At 43.6% G+C, this 20,499-nt stretch overlaps 1 protein-coding gene across 17 annotated transcripts in view; it reads left to right on the forward strand.

The window, feature by feature from the left end:
• The window catches only part of AUTS2 (activator of transcription and developmental regulator AUTS2), a 526,196-nt gene that overhangs the window by 348,489 nt on the left and 157,208 nt on the right, over window positions 1-20,499 (forward strand). For all 17 annotated transcript variants that reach the window (XM_015880954.3, XM_085521774.1, XM_085521776.1 and 14 more), the window contains one exon: window positions 2,794-2,823. In XM_015880954.3, the coding sequence (XP_015736440.2) occupies window positions 2,794-2,823 (30 nt within the window). The remainder of the gene's footprint in view (window positions 1-2,793; window positions 2,824-20,499) is intronic.

The raw sequence follows: 20,499 nt of genomic DNA on the forward strand, positions 1-20,499 counted from the left end.
ACTCTGAGCACTGATGGAGCTGTGGGTGTCCCTGTGCACTGCAGAGAGTTGGGATAGATGGCTTTTAAGGATCCCTTCCAAGCAGTTCTGTGATCGTGTAGCAAGCTAAACAAAGATGAAGACAACATGGTTCTCCTGCATCACAGTGTAGCTTTTCAGTGTGTTTCTTCTCTGAGAATCTAAAAAAACTTGAATCACTATATTCTTTTCTGTGTCCCTGTGAGGCAGAGGGATGCTGGAGCATTCCCTCATTCACAGATTCCAGCCTGAGCAGCAGACCTTTTCTTTTCCACAGGTCTTTTTGGACTTACCATGGCACAAAAATTGTTGGGTTGTTTTCCATGAAGCAGAGGAAATCTATGTGTTTGATCCATGGGGAAAGCTCAGCTTACATGGCTGCTCAGAGCATCCACATGAATGCCTGCACACGGGCATACACCATACGAAAACACAGCCCCATTGCAGTACATCAAGCCTTTTCCTCCCATTCCTTCCTTTTTTTCCTTCTGTGCAGCACATCCATAAAACTCTGCTGCAGGGCTGCGGGTCCCCACTCCTCACGCCCCAACAGACCCTCTTTATGAGTGAAATAGATGCCTTGTGTATGCAGGGCTCCTGGCATTTCACAGAGCGTAGTTGGAGCCAAGCTAGGCAAACGTTGGGAGCTGTTTGCTGAGTGCATTTATTGCCTTTGCATAATTTATGAGCTGGAGGGGTTTGACCATCATTCGTGTCTGCCAGAGGCTGGCACTGAGGGCTCTGGAGGACGGAGCTGTAAATTGGATGGAGCGCTCCTGCTGAGCTCCCAGCAAAGTCCTCGGGTCAGTGTGGGAATTTAATAGCAGGAGTGGAACGGTTTTTGCAGAGCGCCATGTGGGCCTCCGTGCAGCAGAGGCTTTTTTGGCAGCCACGGCGACCGGCCAAATCGCGGAGCTGTCAGTCACCGGGAGCATTGCAGAGGGAGCCCGAGTGGTTTTAATCGGCTTGGCATCCGTGCTGCTTCCATAATGGACACCAGTAGGTCTCAGTCCTTCGCCATATGCTTAACTCTGGAGACAAGGTGCTTGTGGGTATAGCAGTAATTATTTGATGCGGAATTAAGCAGACCTTGAAATTAGAACTGGACTGTCAGGAAGCAGGAGGCTTAACACTTTGATGGAAATAACTTCCCAGCGACGCCGCTCTCTGCACATCCGCTCGGCTGCGGGTAGCTGTGTTGCTGGCAAAATCAGATGTCACTGCTGGCACGATGTTCTTGTGCTCAAGCACCTCCATGCTGCAGAAAACAGAGAATCAAGCTCTTCCCAAGCTCACCAGTCGGGCAAGGCTTAGTGCACAGCATAGGAGAGACTACTTAAACCTGACACAAGCAGTGGGGAAAGGAGTGGCTGCAGAGCACTGTGACAGCAGGTGTGTCATAAGGCACGTGTGATGCAGCATCAGGATTCCAGGGCATGGCAAAGCCATCTGAACCCTGCTGGGAGCACACAGGCGTTTCTCCTTGTGTATGTATCCCCTATTTACCCTCTGTCCTTTTGGATTCAGGTGTTACAATCAGGACTAGTATTGGATGTTGGCTGGGAGGTGGGGAGCAAATGGAGGCATTGCTTCAAACCTCCTTGGTTTGAAAATGACATGAGATGTATCACCTCAGTGCTTTATAATGCATCCTATTTCTTTGGATGAAAATCCGTGCATATTTTTACTTCTCTGTAAATGTCAGCCTTTGCTTTGCGAATGTCCTTGGCTGTGTTTACCTTCATACCAAAATCTCATAAGTGTGGTCATGATGAAGTCCGTAAAAACCATAACCAGAAATGTGCAGTTTTCCTTTTGTCAGGTAGGTTCTTAGTCCTCCATAAACTTGATCTCTGCATGAGGGTTTCAAATTCTAAGCTAAAACTGTCACGTATCTTCATGCTCCATCTCATGTTTTCCTTACCAGAGTGTTTAAGATTCAACTAGTACTGTATAAGTCATTTCAGTTATTAAATAAATGTCATTCCCATTTCGTTTGGAATGATCTGGAAGGAGATAGTGATTTTAGCTATTTTTTGCTTCATTTTAAATGAGTTGAAAAACATTTGTGAAAGAGAGAAGAATTATTTAAGCTCGTAGCTTTGATTTGTCAGGATGTTGTTAATTGGTGTGGAGAAGGTACCTTCTCTGCCTCTGTACCAATGAAGAGGAGGAAAAAGCCAACGAAAGGGAAAAGTTATAATTAAAGAACATAAAGAAGGCTTGCCTTATACAAATCAAGCACGTATATTGTGGGTGTGCTAGGCTATGTCTGTTCACGTCCTGCTGTTAACCTTTGGAATTCACAACGTGCTACTAATTTCAGAGCAATTTGGTTGCCTCGTGAAAATACTCACAGATGCATTGGGTAGGATGCAAGCGTACGAAGGGCTTGACTTGCTTCTATAAGGAAACAGCATGGGCTGCGAGGCCTCAATGTGGGAAAGCCCAGATCTGCAGTTTTGTGACCTTGTGCTTTCCTTCAAAATGCTTTCCAAAAGTTAAGCATTAGCAATTGATCGTTGGCAAGACCCTCCAGTGTTACTATTCAGCCTTTTAGAGCATTTGCTTCTTTACCTGGGCTCCTTTGGAATTACGGAGCACCTCAGTGAGTTGATTCTCTGGACATGTTGTTCTCTCTGTTGGGATCTACCTGAGCTCCTTAATGGGACACTTATAGGTAACGACATGGGCTCGTTCTTTATAATAATAACCTTCCATTGGTTTGCAGCACATTTCTCTAACCTGTTCTTTTTTCTCCTTTCTGTGTTTCAGTGCGACAGCGACAGTGATCAAGAAGAAAAGGTAGGAAAGGGAATCTGTACGGGAGTGAAATTATTTTGTTGGATTTTTTGGATTCACTTATTGCTAATAATTTGTTATTTATTAAGAGTTTCTTTTTGCATTGATCCAAAAGAACCTTTCACAAGGAAACAGCTTTGTTCCCTTTAATTTGATTCTGGAATAGACCTCCAAGTGTTGAGTATTCTAATGACTATTCTGGAGGCTACACAGTTCATCCTCAAGCACAGTGATGCTGTGTGTGGGTTGTATGTGAGCAGTATCCTGACTACCCACCCTTCCTAGGGCTACATTTTCCCTTAGGAAGTTCTAACAGTTTAATAGTGCAACCAGTTATGGTGGTAACCCTCACATTTGCACTTTCCAACAGTTGCTTAACCACACACTTGCCTGTTTTGCTTCTCTGCAGGCACAGGTCTTAAAACTCAAGTTGAAGTGGTGGGGTTGACATAAATCTGTGTATTTATATACATACATATATTTAGAAACAACATTTGGAAACGATACATTCCACCAAGTGACACAACTTGCTGATAATTATCGCATTAACCGTGGGTTTCTAAGTTGAAAATGAAAGAACGTCATGCTGAAAAAGAATCAAGCATTGGTCTCAAATACTGTTTGTTGTTTAGAAGGCTGTTAGTCATGAAGAACTATTCTTCACACCAATGCATTTTCTTTAGTCTTATTTTATATGCTGCAAACAGGTTTTTGTGCTGTAAACTAACATCCACTTTTGTCCTTTGTTAAAAATGGAATAATCACCGCAGGAAAACTGGTCAAATTTCTTGATTTCCAGGTTGGATTTTGTGATTTTCATAAGTATGTTTGACCCTAAGCAACGTTTTGATCATGTAATCCTCTTTCACTGGGTAAAGTAGGGGATGGAAGTTGGGGAGAGTAAAGTAATGTCAGAAAATATTGAAAGATATAATAATAATAATATAGTAATAGAATTGAATTGCTTGGAGTTTTGTGAGTGGTTCCATTAGCTAGTTCCAAGTCAAGCTGAGAAGGAAGGTGAGAGATGACCATGCTGGTGTGCAGCTAATATGGCTTTAAGGAATAACTATGGTGTGATATCCAAAGGAAACAATGAATGCAGAAGTCAGATTTCCTGAACTTAATCAGTTCCGTACAGGATTTGTGTATCACTAAGCCCAGGAAATTGTCAAACCATCCCTTATAGAACTGCCAAAGCTTTGCCCTTCAGCTTTCAGCTATTTCCCAAGTAGAGACTTTTTTCCCTCATGTTTCTTAATAATTTGCTAACTGTGTTAAAGAACCACTGTTTACTTTGAACTGCAGTGATTTCCCTTTCATAAGGGAACTAATCACTGGAGTTAATCAGTGTGACAACAGAAAGGGGAGGTTTTGTTGGGTTTTTGCACAGAATATTAACCTGCACTTTTAGATATGAATTTTTAATGTGTTGCCATTACATTCCATCCTATGAAGTGATTATTCATTTTCAGGATGTTCCTTATGCAGTACGAGATGATAAACTGAATCTCAGCTTCCATGTTTATGGCACCCAGAACTACAAGTGTAATTTCCTGCTGCCTTCAGAGCCAACCTCTGCCAACCCCCCCATATTTCTCCCTTGCAGCCTTCTTGTGTAGAAGGCAATGGCTGGCTTTGAGGTGGTGGTGGTGTGTGGGTGAGGGCTGTGTATGCCATGCACTGTGGGAGGCTGCAGACCATACTTCACCCTGGACATCCCATTTCATCTCTGAGATCTGTATGTTCTCTCCCCCACAATAGAATGAGACTAAGCACTGATCCGAGCATCCCTGGTAATTTAGTGCTTTTCAAACCCCAGAACCAGACCTTGGGTTGGGTTAGGCTCAAGCCCAGTTCTGGAAGATTCCTGCTTACCCCAGTGTGCACATTCATTGTGCGCTGCAGCGCAGGCAGAGATCTCAGGCCTTGTGCTGCTGTTAATTTGAATTCAGCATATGCAGCCTGTTATAAAATGCGAGACATCATCATTTGAGCAGGTCAAGCATATTCAGATGAAGACAAATGGTGCTTATTTGATTTTCTTAAAATCAGGAAATGAAAAAAGTGCTCTCTGGAGAAATCATGTTCTGCCTGACTTAGATGATAGACCAAGGCATGTACCCCAGATAAGAACAGGCGCTCGTCTCGCGGTTTTTATCTCTGAAGGACGGTCGGGACTGTCAGCTCGCTGACATGTGCATTATCCATGTCATTTTAAACAAAGTGACCTGTAGAAAAGTGCACTCTGCCGTGACATGATAATGGGCTGTTGGATGACAGGTAAAGTACACACTGTAAAGGAGGCTGTGCGTTATTCCTTTGTTTAACTGACAAGTAGAAACTTCTTTTCTCCAGACAGGCAGGATCTTTTAGATCTCTTTCAATAGGAACCGGAAGATTTTGAATCGCTGCTTTAAATAAAATAACATTTTTAGGACCAAAAATTCCCATGAGCAACTGTGCACAGGGAGAAGTGAGGGTTCCCAGCCTCTATGCCAGGGGATGTAATGCATTTGGGCTGAGACCTTCTAAGAACCTCTACCCAAATGCATTACATCACTGTGAGGGTATCAGCCTCCAACTATGGAGCTGTTCTCATAGAAGACTGTCAAACTGCTCTGCTTTGCTCTTGCGTTTGTGTATTCTGATGGTTGTTGGGGCAAAAACATCTGTCCTGAGATGAGGGAGCTGCTTTCCTTTAGGACCAGATCTTGCAGACGTCAGTATCGGATATGTTGCCATGGGTGAAGTTGGTATGTTCTGTGTGGACTTTTGGAGGGGAAATCCTTTTTCTCCTTTCAGATTTTTTGAGGGCAAACTCACACTGATCCCTCAGTGTGCTGGGGCAATCAGAGATCCATGAGAGCAGAGGTAGCACAGCGTGTAGGAGCAAGTGTGTGCATATTTCTGCTAGAAACAGCAAGTTCTGGAATGCAGGAAGGCCCATCCATGCCTCTGGATGGGGGGTGTGATGGAAGGATCTGCTCAAAGATGGCCCTCAGCAAAGCAGGAGGATCCAGGATAGAATAGGACCTGGGAAGAGAGGAGTAGATGGATGGCAAGTGGTGACAGAGGAAGAAAGTGATGTCTCCTTGGCTGTTAGCATTCTTTTTCTCCCACTTGAATATGTATCTATCTGACTGCATAAATCATTGTTGATATCTGATCTCTATTAGGTGGTGGCTGTGCCTCCTATCCATCTTCCCTGGCCTTTAATTGGGAGCCGACAGACAGAGTCACTTTCTGTCTCTGTCTGCCCTCAAATGAGACATTTCTCCAGAGGTTTCTCTGGAAGAAGAAACAAGGATATTTAATTGAAAAATGATACAGCCCTGCTTAGCAGTACTGTAGCTAAGGCTGTGTCAGCATCTCAATTTTAAATGACATGTTTTGGGGTAGATAATTTATCTATTTATATAGATACAAGTTCCTTCATTCCAGTTTGGCACATGGCGCTGGGTTAGAGCATTCAAGGTATGTGTTCTGCTCTGCTGCTGCTAAAAATCCCAAAGAGGTGGCAAGAATGTGAAGGGAGAGAGTACTTGGAGGAGCGACATCAGAATGCAAAGCACTAATGCTGAGGGAGATGTCATTTTCCATCCTGGGATCCTTTCAGCGTGTGCCGCTGGGATTTCTGACTATGTCTGAGAAAGTATAGATCCCAGGGGAGCTCAGATTTTCTCCATTAAAAAGTCTGTCAGTCTCACTCTTTGAGCAGGTCTCCAGAGCTGTTAATCTAAAATTAGGGCAAGCTATTGCACAGCTGACAAATCCAAGTGCAACTGTATTAGCTACTGATTTCAAGACACCGTCTTAAAAATTACACCTGTGGTAATTAGTGCAACATTAAAAACATCAGTGTAAATACAGGGTTCATTTTATGTATGTGAGAAGAGGTCTTCGTTTGACACACTGTGCAAACACAGTAGGGGTAAGGAGTGCTCAAGATGAGTTATGGAGCAAGGTCCTTTTCTACCCACCAGCTCTGCTGTTGCCTCTCCCCACTCCATTTAATTTGTCTGAACTTAAAATAAAGACTGAGGTACTGCAGTGACTTTCAGTTCATAGGATGACATTCCATTGGCCATGGGGTTGCTTTGCAGTGTACACAGGGATGTTTCTGGCTTTACCCAGCTTTGGTAGGACGTGTGACTTAAACACTGATGCAGCTGATAATGTAATTCCATTTTTACCATGTGTATGGGAACTGTTGAATCATGGCCTGAACCACTGATTGAGCACCTGGGAAAGGACCTGGTCAGCCCAAGTGGCACAGATGAAGGCAGTTCAGCTGTGTGATAGGAAGGGTTGAATTGTGGCTGCACTCTCTTAGTCCTCACTGAAGGGCTGACTGCTTTTGGGGAAAGGTTTCTGGTTGGAGATCCCTTCTTTGTGGAGTTCTTCCTGTGAGTGCAGCTCTTCAGAGACAGGTGAGCACTTTTCCTTTGTAATGCTGTTCCATTTGCACTAGTCCCTTTGCTTTTATATTCCTGAATTGCTCTTCCACTGTGTCGATCTTTTGGATTGTGGCACCCAACCAGTTCTGCCTGATGATGCCCATGAATCCCATTTCATCTTAGCTGCAGCCTCAACACCACCAAGTGTACCCATTGACATGAGCACATAAGCTCTGTTTTGGGTGGGCTTTGCTTAAGGAGCTGAGGGAAGTGAGAGGCTGGCTTGGTTTGTGGTTAAATGTGCAGAGTGCTTGTGTGTGTTGTAGGGGAGGTTAACAGTGCTCACTCTGGCTGGGAGGAGATTGGGCTGAGTGGGTTTGTACTGGTATTTCTTGTATTGGGGTGTTTTTAAGCATTATGCTAATGTATTTTGATTGTGTATTTCTATCTACAAACCTAGGACTGTGGTGTGGAAAATATTGTGAGTCATACCAGTCTGTGCAAGTGGTTATTAGTGTATGTCTGTATACACACAAAGGTCTGCACACATTCACTCTGTGCGTGTTTCTGAAGTGTTATTGGACAATTATTTTGTACACAAGCTTTGGAAAGAGATTTTGGAGCAGGATTTTGGTGGACTGCTGCCCAGTTTAACATGTAGATTGTATTTCAGCGGTTGGTGGTTAAATGTGCTCACACAGGTCTCTGTATATTGGTATGTGTGTAGTTTCCTTGACTGTTTGTTTCTGGCTAAACTAAAAAAAACCAAACCCCCATTTTTATATCCCAACTTTACAAATTCAACTGGATGTGCCTACTTTATACCATACCTTTCAGTCCCTCTGAATGAAAGCTTCCTCCCTGCCCTCCAGCTGAAGCATCCCACCTGGCTGTGTCTCTGCTTGCCAAACCAGCTTGTCTTTCCCAGCACCCAACCATGGGCAGGGCACAGAACATCAAATCCCTTTCTTCCTAAACAAAAAAAGCCCCTAAGCAACCCAGCCATAAACCATGCTCGAAATCATAAGGCCAAGGTAAATAGCACAAGGCTGTCTTCTGCATATTGTGTTACTGGAAATAGAAACTCTATCACAAATGGATTAAATAATAATGAATTTGCTTTATGCCATCGATGTGTATGGATGAGTGTAATTCACTCTCTTGTGGGCAGTTGCTTCATTATGGATTTTTTTTAGCAGGGCGCCTAGAAACAAATCTGCTTTGGGGATTTTTCCCTCTTGCTGATGGGGAGGGCAGAGTTTGGGTAGCACTTGGAGAAAGCATCTTCAAGGCCAGTGCCAGAGCTGTAGAGGGAGACAGCTGGCCCAGGGCTTGGTGCCCACCATGGTCACAGTGTCTATCTATAAACTACTGTGTTTTTTTAGCTTGTACTGCTGGTGTATAAATAATATATAATAATTTTCCTGGTCTGGAACATTCTGGTCATAGAGGGAGCTGTCAGCATTTGTTGTGCTATTGAAAGAAAGGCAAAGCATTAGAGCTCATGCACTCATCCCATTCTCTACTCTCCTTCAGCTCTGGAATCAGGTATTTGATACCAGGGGTGCTTTCTAGAAGTACACCTCAAAATATAAGCCATGCACTCTTCAGTCTAGCAAGAGAGCCTGAGAAATAAGTGTATGGTCTTGAGTGGTGGGAGATGTGGCATGAGTGGGTGCATTGCTGGGGGAGGAGGGGGTTTGGTGCAGCCCTGGCTGTTTTGTCCCCTCACAACTAGTGCAGTTGCTCTCCTTCCCAAAGGGAGAGTGAAGTGATGTCAAAGGGAGAGAGAAGTCTGATAATACAAGCTGAATTCCTGGAAAAACTCCTCGGATGGGGGGTACCAATATGTTTAGCAAATAAGGCTCCGTGGGGAAACAGTGGCTGAGAACCCAATTTTAAGCAATTACTTCAGGTCATGGGATACTGGTATCTTACTGTTTGCCATGTATTTATTTTGGCTAAGGATAGGATTAGAGAAATAGTTTCTCAGTATTATTCTTCTAACTGTTTCTACAAAGCCAGGATGTTTCCCATCAGGGAGATTTATACTGCATATTTGCACAGGTGTTGTCTTTTTAGCTCTGGAAAACGCAGCACCTTAAACTCGCCCCAAGGGTGAAAGATCACCCAGACTTTATATGCTAGCAACGCTCAGGCAATCATGAAGTATTTCTTACTGTTTAAGGCCCATTAGGAGAAAAGATAAGGATCCTTTTTATTCATTTGATGTGCCACATTGAGGCCCCTACAGCGAGAGAGGCGATAAAACTGGAGCTGGTTGTGGAAGACGCTGTGTAGGGCACTGGGGGGTGGGGGGGAGTGGAGCGAGCTGTAGGCTGGGACGTGCTCTGGGTGCCTGTTCCCCTGCAGCCCATGTTCATCCTGTCCTTTGTCACTGCTGTCACTTGGCAGTGTTCTGTCATAGGACCATATCACTCCCCCTACCCCTGCCTGGCTTTCCTCCCCCCTCCCCCCTCCCCTCTTTTTTCTTTTTGTACCCATTTCGTGTAGAAAATTTGTATTTACTTTGGGAGTGTAATTTGTTCCTCATGGATAATGTGACCCTTAGCGGAGCTGGATCATGGGTTAGTTGAAGTGATATTTTCCGCTAATGGTAGTCGTACATCATTGCTGTCAGCTCGGGTTAGGAGGCAAGCACATTACAGCTCCATTTTACCTCTGCAGGCATCTGGGATTATTTGCCATAACTGAGTATGACATGACCGCACTACAGAGTGCATTAAAATTTTACTAGCTTCTCCGGCAAGTTCCTTGGCTCCAGCCTGCCTCCAGGCAGCAGTAATGATGGATACCTCTAAGGTCCTGACTTCCTGCACCAAGGATACTCAATGTCAACAGCCCAAACAGGTTTTGCTTTCCCTGGAGTTTTTGACCACCTTCTGGCAGCTGAGCAAGCCATGGTTGGCTGTAGCCCAGAGGGTGGCACTGATGCCCCCACTGCTGCTGCCAGGCTCGGTGCTGGGGCACTGTCACGTCAGTGTCTTACAGCACTACTCAACCTCCAGGTTTGGGAAGGTGGCATTTGTTAATCTGTTGTGTGTAGACAGAAATAAAGTCATCCTTCGAAAATTGAAAGAGCAAAAGTATCCAGGAGCAGGGAGTGGTGTGTGTGCATTAAAGATGTGTGCATGGAATGGGCACACACCATGGCACATAACATGTCACATGCAAAGACACCCAAAGTAGAGGTTGTACTGATGTGTTCCCATTGCATGCCATCTTTTGCTTTATGTGAATGCATATGGTGTGCTGGTGTACGTATACAGCTGTAGCAGCTTGTACATACAGAATGTGTTTTTATACATACACATGCATACCACGAAAATAATATAGGTTTTTGTTGATCTGTTTGTGCAGATGTACGTTATTTACAGCATGTCTGTTTTTACACCTTGGCATTCAAAATTAGAGGTGTAGCTCCACAGAGATAAGTGCATTAGGGGAACTTAGGCGTGAGATTAAATAGAATATAGTAGCACTTTTGAGTGCTTATTGAAAAAGTACAATGTATACCCCAAGATAAATTCATTGCAACCTCCCAGTGGTTTTATAAAATCTACAATACAGGTCTGCACTGCCCACAGGCTCTCCTCCCCACAGCAGCACTAATGCCTATGATTCTTTCAGCCCAAAGGTATGCAATTACATTGGATTTCTGTAAGGTAAGGAGGTGCTGGGAGGTTGAAACCTCAAGTTTGTTCTCGTTCTGTCCTCATCTCGTGTGACTTTTGGCAGATGGAAGGAGAATGAGAAAGGTTGGTTTTGTTTGTTTTGCTTTTGTCTTTTGGAGTGTTTAACTATATATATATTCACAGGGAGGTGAGATAAGTGATAGGGCTTATCAGCTCATGCTTCTCAGTATAAACTGATGGTTGTCTCTTTTCCAGCTATCCCTGAGTCCCCATCTTCCCATGCTAAATCATCCTGTGTTTGGTGCACTCAGCTTTTTCTGCTGTTTCACATAGGGCAGAGTTTGGGGCTGTGCTACTGATAGAGACAACTTGATGTTTTGTTTTGGTACGATGCGTTCCTGGCGGTAAATCTTCCTATCTTTATTGCAAAACTTAGAGCCGAACTTCCCAGGGCCCATGAGCTTTATCTGTGTATAGATGGCAGGAATTGATTCTCTGTGGGGGAGGAGAGAGGAAGAAGAGATTAAAGATTAAAGCTGGCGATGCGCTCAGAGCTGTGCGAGAAACAGAGGAGACAATTTCAGACATCTCTAAGGATAAGATGCAAATTCCCAAAGCCTCCCTGATAGCTCAGATCACAATAAGAAAGGCATTCCGAATGATAGATAGTTTTTCTTGTTCCCATTTTAGCGTTACATCTCTTTTAATATGTAGTGAAACTTTTATCAAGGTGGTTTGGTGAAGGCTGTTAGGGAAGGGGGAGTGCTGGGCAAGATTTCACTTTCAGGTGCCGCCAATGCAGAAATGAAATCACAGAACAGTGTCCTGGTCTTACATGTAGCCACTTCAAGTTGTTAGAGAAATAAGTGAAGAAGAGCAGGGGTGCACAAGGACACGCAGTAATGACATGTAGCCTTTGTGAAGGAGGTGCTCTGAGTGGTGTGGAGTTTTGGTTTCATTCCTTCCACGTGGAGGTGAGATTGGATACCCTGGTAGGAATCCTGTGTGGAATATGCTGATGCTTTTCTCATAATCATCCCACTGTTATGTACATGCCTGTTCATTAAACGTGTGTGTTAATGCTGTATTTAGGAGTAAGTGTCAGTGAGTGTGTGTGTACAGTATGTACATATGGAGACAGACAAACTCAGCCTCTGGGTCTTGAAGTTCAGTCATGTCCAAACACATCTAGGTTATAAAAAGTGCTTCTTCAAGGGCTGTGCTGTGCAGTATAAGTTATTCAACTATGATATTCGTCTACACTTTAAGCTATAGAATAACATCTGTTTTTCATCACAAACGGGATTTTATAATCATGTATGAAGCGTGCTCCCCATTCTGAATCTGTCTTCTCACATTTCCTTGAAAAGAAAAAGGAAAAAAGAAGTTTTAGGCTTGAGAGCTGAGAAGGTGAGACGTTACTTCGGAGGTTTCTTTTGAAAGGGAAAAAAAAGATCGATGTAGAAGCTGTGGTAATTATTCCACGTTTTTTAAGAGTCTTGGAGGCCACAACACATGGAACCATCTCAGATTTCTTGCAAACACACCCAAGGACAGGCTGCAAACAAGGAGACAGGAAATGAAATGTATGCACCAATGTATGGAGGATTCCAGCCAGCACCGCTTTGGTTTTTGGCATAGTTCTCTCCATCTGGCTCAGCACTAATAAGGGTGTTGTGGTCTTGGGAGTGATAAAAGACAGCTACTGTATATCTTAGATGTCAGGAATTTCCCCGCAGGGCAGGAGTTGGAGAACAACACATGCCTGCAGGTTTAGCAGCTTTGGGGTCTTTCCACACTTCTATCCCTGCATTAATCCAAGGTAGAATTAGTGTTGTCTCCTCCCCTTTGCTCCTATATATTCTTTAAGCAACACCTCTGGAAGGCGCTCTGCCTGTTCCTTGCTGTTTCACCTACAAATGAAGTTCTGCTGCACTCACTGGAAGGATACAGTTAGTTCTTTTGGAGGATAAGCCACCAGGCTGCAATGCTCTGTGTGCTTTGAGAATCACAGAATTGCAGTGCGAAGGTGTGCAGTCAGTGGGTATGTTCTAAAGGCTTGGGTGGCAACAGACCACCTCTACTTTAGCTGCTGTGTTGGTATAGATCTCCACTGAAATGTTGTAAGTACCTCTGAAAATGGGTTGCAGCACTGAATTCCTGAGCCTTGCAGGCCGCCTCAGCATCGCATTAAAGCTGCTTCTGGACAGTCAGACAATATTAAACAAGGTTGTTCGTTCATAACCAAAGCATCCTAATTGAGTTGCATTATTACATTAACTGTAGCAATCAGATTGAACCAAATCACTGAGCGATAATGTCATTTTCCAGGGTATCATTTTTAGAAGCCAGTTGTGCTCTGAGATGTAATAACTTACTTAATCTCGTAGAGTTTATGTGACTTATGTGTTGTATCAAATTCCTTGCTTTCAGTGAAAACTGAGCAGTTAACACATGGCTGTGAGAGGGCACTGAGTGATGAATTTATAGAGGAGCATTTGGCAGATAAGCTGAAGGCAGAGTGGTAGTTTGTGACCAGCTCAGATAGAGGGGCCGTTCTAGGAATGGTTATGGGATGTGATGTTTTAAAATGGTTGACTTTGGGCAACACAGTGGTGGGTACTGCCACCCACCAGGAGGATCTGGGGCAGGATGGGTTCAGTTCCAGCCAGAGTTCCACCTGCGCAGTGGGAGGGAGGCACTGAGAACCACTCAGTACAGGAACAAAAAGACTTACTTAAATTAATGGTTGTCTTCAAGTAATGTAATGCTTACTTTTGTTAATGGAAACCTGCCTAAAGAGCATTCATTCAGCTATCTTCTTTAGCAGAGCAGTACAAGCTCCTTGCTGTTTCCTGTAATAACATTAATCAGAATGAACTTATTGGCTACTAATGCAGGTGCCATATGTAATTTGGTATAAATTTTACTGTAATTTACTGTTAATTAGGGCCCACTTATTCTAAAGTGCTAAATGACAGCAAGCACCCTGATTTCAAAAGTCAACTGGAAATAGAAGTGACTCTACCTACAGACAGTTGATAGAAAATAACCTGTAAATTCAATAGATGAACAAGAAGCAAGTTGCATTTCCATGGTGTGCTAAGGACATCTTATGAGGAAACACCGGATCCTAGAACCAAAACCTTTCCTTGTATAGAATCCCTTTGAAAATGGAACTTTTCTGTTTAAAACCCAAAGTTTTCTGTTTAAAGCAGAGAATAACAAGGCAGAGCTGGAAGTGGACAAGGGTAAACGCTTCGATTCACATTGAAATGATTTCTCCTGCCTCGTATAATTTAACCTGCCCACGCTGCTAAACTTCTATATTACACATTTCTGTCAGAATGTCAGGAGAAATGATAAGCCTCCTCAAAGCTGCAACCTCTATTACATACAGAGAGTATTTCAGCCAGGGTTTTCTTGTACATATTTAAGACTTTTAGCTTGATCTCTCAAGTATAAAGAATACCCTACTTCATGACCCCAGCCTCTTGTTAGTTGATAGATGAAATCTTTTCTTAAGCTGAGCCCCTTGTCTATTATGTTTTCAGAATTCAGGGTTTCTCTCTAAGCTTCCCAGCTTACTGCCAAGAGCACACAGCTTTGTTACCCGATGGAATTGCCTTTCTATTAACAGGAAGTGGATCTTTGCAATGGCATGCATGCTGATCTGCTTCCAGGTGACAAAGAGCAATAGTACAGGTGGGATCTCATTCTGTCACCATTGTGGGTAATTGCAGAACAGAATACCAAACCTGTTGCTGTTGGGGCTTTTTGTTTGTCTGCGTTTTAGCTGGAAAATGGGGATTTGAAGATATAAAACTAAAACAGAGCTGTATTCATGGCTGTGTTTTAAATGGTCTTCTAATCTCTCCTTACTTACAAACCTCTCTGCAGACCCAGGAAGAAATGCACAACAAAGTGTGCATGGTTTTGCTTTAGTGCCAGTGGGGGAGCTTGTGTGTGATGTAAAACAAAGAGAGGGGGACTCATTTCACCTGTACGTCTCTGATAAATCTCATTCTGGAGTACTTGAGCAGAGTCTGTTGTATCAAATGGATGCTGTGAGAAGAGTATTTTATCACTGGAAGCTGGCCATTGTGGTCACTAACTGGTTGGGTAGGTGGTGGGTGGTGGTTGTTAACTTCTGTGTCACACCAGGGAGGTTCACATCTGTCATCTATGCAAAGTCAATCAACAAAATGAGGCTTCCTAGAGATTCTCAATTAAGAACTTAAGTGCTTTTTCACATGAGTGCTTACTGAGGGCCTACCAGCAGAAAAAGATTCCAGGCCAGAGCTAATCGGGTGACTTCACTTAGCTGGAGTATTGAGAACTGGTTAGGAATAGATTCATATCATAGGAGACATTCATGCTGGACTGTAGGTACTGTGAAAGCCACTTTCCTCTCTTTTAGTTAATGACCAACCACTTCAGTTTTCTGTGTTTTGGTGTATGTGGTGAACAGTTGGGGGGGAAAAAAAATGTATAAATGGGTAACCAATTGCAAACCAGTGTTAGGCACATTATTTCACCTTCATAATAGAGCTGAGGCCATTGTCACAAGTATAGAAATGGTAATTCATGTTTGTAAGAGATCTAAAGGAAAACAGGCCCTGGTAATGTGTTAGGCAATAAGCCACTGTAAGTTTATTTAGCTGATTGCTGCCTACAGGACTTGGCTAAATTTTGGAGGGCATGAAGAGAAATAAAACAGCAAGTAAGGAAAACCAGAATTCAAGAGAAAGCACATAATGAAGTTGTCTAATTAGTCGCAAAGATTCATATTCTAGAGTGAGATTTCCTCCGCCCCTGCCTTTGAACAACAGAAATAGTCATAGAAGCCTAATGAGACATTCCCACGTACTGTATTCCTGCCCCTCTATGGAGTGCCTTTACTTACAAAAATCTGCTGTAAGTACCATCACACTCCCTCCTTTCTTTTACTCATATTGACCTTGTAAGGCTAGATTTTCAGCTGTTATAAATCAGTCTAACACTGATTACTGCTAAGCTTTCTTGATTTGCATCAGCGAAGGCTGTAGCCTGAGTGCTGTGCTCTGAGCATGCAGCGAAGCCCGAAGTTAGTGCTAAATGGAGCTCGAAGGCAGCACTAAATGGAACCAACCTTTCCTTTAATTTGTAGTCCAAGAAGGATCTCCTCAAACATGAATTGCCTGGGCTGCCATCATTTGTGTCCCTCAGACAATCATAGTTCAGGTCACAGTAGCAGGCTTCGTGGCTGAAACCCAATTGAAAACCTGGGCATGTTTGTTCTGGCCCCATTTTATATCTGGGATAAAAAATTATCTCTGTGCCCTTGTTCAGGTGTCACAACAGTTAACAGGGACCAGCCTGTGGTAGGCAGGGGAAGTAAAACCTGCAATCCATCTCATGAATTGCTCTCCCCTGTGGCAGACCGAATCTCTCCCATTTTTGCTCCCAACAAATCCAGTATCTTGTTGCATGTTGTTAATTTTCTCTTGAATTAATTGTACTCTGACAGACAATGCAAAGTGATGGGAGCGTAACCACTGAGGTTCATCAGAGGACTGTTATGCTATGGAGAGTTCCTTTGCAGTTGTTTGTGTGCGTCGTCAAGTATTCAGGAGCTACCCAAACCTTGTCAGAGGTCCTTAAAGAAATGCAGGGATCTGTTGTTACTGTAGGTTAAGTGTTCCTCGGGAGTGCTGAGATGCTCAATGCTGAGATATCTTCCTGGCTCTTCAGATCAGCGCTCTGATTGCAAAGATGCGAAGGGAAAAAATGACTGGGAGGATTTGTCACCTGGTTTCATTTGAACAATTGCTTTTCCCCCTTGGTCAGAGATAGGACATAACAGGAATCACCTAAATGTAGACGGATTGCAGTAACACACATGACAGTTCTTTATTGGTTTCCATTACCTATTGCTGTTCATTTCCCAAGAGGAAGGGGCAGCTAATACTGCATATTTTTTAATGTAAACCAAAGGGAAGGATAACCCAGTGCATATGAAACGATGTCTTTTTATTCTCCATATGCACTGAATTGAATAGCAATTTCCTCTTTTCATTTTTCTCTCAGTTCTCTGTACGTCAGACACAGGCAGGTATGTTTGTAGTCCTTCACAGGCATATGATCACTGGCAGCACACAGGTGATGAGTGGACACACGTTGTGCACTGATGGGGTTTCAAGGCAGAGCTCTGTTAATGAATTGACAGCGTTACAGAAAGGCTTGGGGCAGCCAGCCCTCCTCAGGGGAGGCGAACATTGGCACGTTCCCCATTTAGCTTTCTCTGTTGTGTGTGTTCCACAGCCTTATTTAGATATCTAGTAGGCTCCAGTCATGGGGTGTTTTTTTTGTGTGTTCATACATTCTCAGTGTTTGCATTTGAGCAGCTCCCAGTCACAACTGGGCTGTGCTCCCCTGTGTTATGGGCATTACTGCATTACTTTTGCAGACTGTGATCTTCTCCCTTCTGTGAAAGCACACATCGTTATCCAGTAGTGGCAAAAGAACATTTGAGAATGGTTTACAAATGGAATGTAGACAAGGTTTCATGAAGAACAACAGGCCAGCTGTCTTCTGGTATCTGGGAGAAACCCTCGCTTCTCCCTCTTTCCCATAATGGGTTTTAGAGCTGTTTCTTTGAATAAAGAAATAATAATGGGAGAAGCTTGTAGCTGATCCCTGGGGTAGAATAGCGGCGATGGATGAGGGGAAAAAAAGATCTGAACAAACAGTCTCAGGAGGACAAATGAGGTGCTAAAAATATGGATTCTGTAAGTAAAGGGAAAAAAAAGATATAAATGAAAATATCTGCCTGCTTAAGCAACTCCTATAATAAAACTTAAGCCGCAGTGTTAGCAGTTTGGAATAGATTGCCAAAGTCAGCCAGACTCTCTAGGAGACAATGTTTAATTTTCAAAATAGATGTAGATGTGTAGCTGTCCAAATTACATGAATTCCTATGGACAAGATCTGTAGATAACATTTGGATGTTTAAGGATGCAAATGGGCTTCTTATGGGATTTTCAGAAGGACAGAAGTGAATCAGGCAGCCAACTTGTTTTGATTGTAATAGGAGTTGCATGCCTAACTTGTTTTATATGCCTCTTCCTTTCTGCATAAGACAGTTTGAAAATGATACTTGGGAACATAAGCCACTTTGCCTATAGAAAATGTACTCTTGACTTCCTAATAGGCATGCTGACAAAACTTAAACTGGAAGGGATGCTGCCATCCCTCTGATCGAGGTCGTGTCTGTCTGCTTGAGCCCCCGGCCAAATGCTCACTCTTGCTGCCAGTGTGCCGTGTTCCAGGCTTGAGAAGCAATCCATAAAGCTCAACCAGCAGAGATTGGGCTGGCTTACATTTAGCAAGCATTAAATAAGGAACTACTTTGATTTTCCTAGTCTAACACATGATCCTATTCATAATATAAATAGAAAACTTCCAATTTAAATATAAGAATTGAGCTCAGGAGATATTTTTGTGGCTCTTGCTGCTGTATTGTGTGCTGCTTTGTTCCGTGCTCTGGATGGATCTTGCCTGCTCTTTGAGTGACCTTGCTGTCGTGAGCCAGGGTCCATATCAAAAACCTTTGCCAAACTGGACGAAACCAGAGCCATGTTCCAGAACATGCCATGATCCTGGAAGTTGCAGTTAATTGGTAAGAAGAGCCAGGAGCACATTGCCAGCCAACTCTGGGCATGCATGGAGCAAACTCCCCACTGCCCCCACCCTCCACTTTCTTTTATTCCTCTGTTTGTTAAGTAATTAATCTCATTCTGCTGAGATGAAATTTTCTATTAAAACGAAACTTCAATCAAAACAACATTTGGGGGAGGTGGGGGGGGGGGAAGAGAGCAAAAGAGTCCTCCTCGCAGTTTGTTAATTGGTTCTTTCACCTGACAGTAGTTTGTGTCAATTAACTTGATACTCGGTGAAAGTGAAATTAATCCACCTGGGTCAAAAGCAGCTATTAATTTTTAATCAAAACAAAATGCTCACTCGACAGATTTGTAGCTCCTCTTAGAATAAACAAGATACGCATGAGGTGCAATGTGCCACCAGGCTTCGCGCCACGGAGATGCTCTTGGGGATAATTTCTTGCTCTCCTGCAAAGGGCAGAGGTGCAGCAAGTCAGCTGCTAATGACATTCTCCTCCAAATAGGCCTTTTTCCTCCAGTGCAATTCTCCCACTGAAATCAAGAACATGTGGCAGGTTTGGGTGCTCGCCTGCAGCAGGGCTGTCATAGTAGTGCCCATAGAGAGACCTCATTGTAGCAGCTGCCCTTAGACATACCATGCTGCAGGGATACACAGACACCCCTTGCTCAGATTGTGTAGCCCATCCCAGCAGTTCCTTTGTCTTTGTGCAGAAAAAAAAAAATGAAGAAAAAAGGGAACATCTCATAAGAACTTCTTCCTTTTCCTAGCACTGTGGTGCTCCAGGTAGGTGGCTTTATGGCTCTCTCTTCTAGTCTCCCTCTTCACCCGAAACCTTCTATCTCTGTTAGACTCAAGGAATAAAATAGGAACAGAAACAACTCTGCTGCACACCAGGAGTACAGCAGCAGCTCTTGGGCTGTGCCCCAGGGCTCTCATCAAAGTCTGACGAGCAGATTGTTTGGAGGCAGACAGAAAGCAATGGTGCAAGTGCATGCTGAAGGCAGGGTGAGCAGGGCTTCAGGAGGTAATCACAGTCTCCTGCTGACACTCACGCATCACAGGAGCCACAGGTACTAGTAGAGAGGAGGTGGTTTTACACGTGTACTCTATGAATTGGTAGGAACACTTAAAGGCCATTTGGTCCAGCTCCCTCCAGTGCGCAGGGACATCCACAGCTCCATCAGTGCTCAGAGCCCCTCCAGCCTGGCCTTGATTGTCTTCAGGGATGGGGCATCACTGCCCCTCTTGGCAGCCTATGTAAGATGCTGAAGTTGTTTATACATCTCCTGACATTGCTCTTAAGAATGCATGAGATGCCACATCCCTCCAACTCATCTTGTAGACGCAGGTTGCTAGGTGAGTTACAGTGGGCCATGGTGTGACAGCTACAACCCTGCTGGTTGTATTTGGTGCAGCTGGTTACTAGTCTGAAGCTCTGTCTCATCTGGAGGTGAAGTATGGGAAGATTGATAATGAACTGGAAATAAACCCTGCCATTGTGATCAGTGAGCACAGGGGTGGTAAATAGGAGGTGCAGGACCTGCTGCACAGCCTTAGTCTTGTTGTAAAGCAGCTCTCTGAGATGTCCTCACAGCTCTTTTCTTTTTCCTGTTACTGTATAGACAATAAAAGCAAGATATTACCTGTTGGTTGTCAAGGTATCAAGTCTCACAGGGGATTTTTTCCCTCCTCCCCCCAAGTAGTATCATATCTTGGGATTTTTAGACACTAATTGGATTTTTTTTATTTTTTTATTTTTTTTTCTATTGTGAATATCATTTTATGAGATGAATGTCTGCATACCTGAGTGCTGTGGGCAATTTACACCTGCACATCTTATTACCTGCTCTTGCACTGATTTGGCCAAATGGATGAGAACAATACATCCATCTGAAGGGGTGTTTTAATCAATTGTATGCAGCACTTCTTGGTGCAATCGTAGTGTAATCCGGAGTGTGACT

The sequence above is a fragment of the Coturnix japonica genome, chromosome 22 (genome assembly GCF_054131305.1).
Source record: "Coturnix japonica strain WE chromosome 22, WE-NBRP24, whole genome shotgun sequence".
NCBI lineage: Eukaryota > Metazoa > Chordata > Aves > Galliformes > Phasianidae > Coturnix > Coturnix japonica.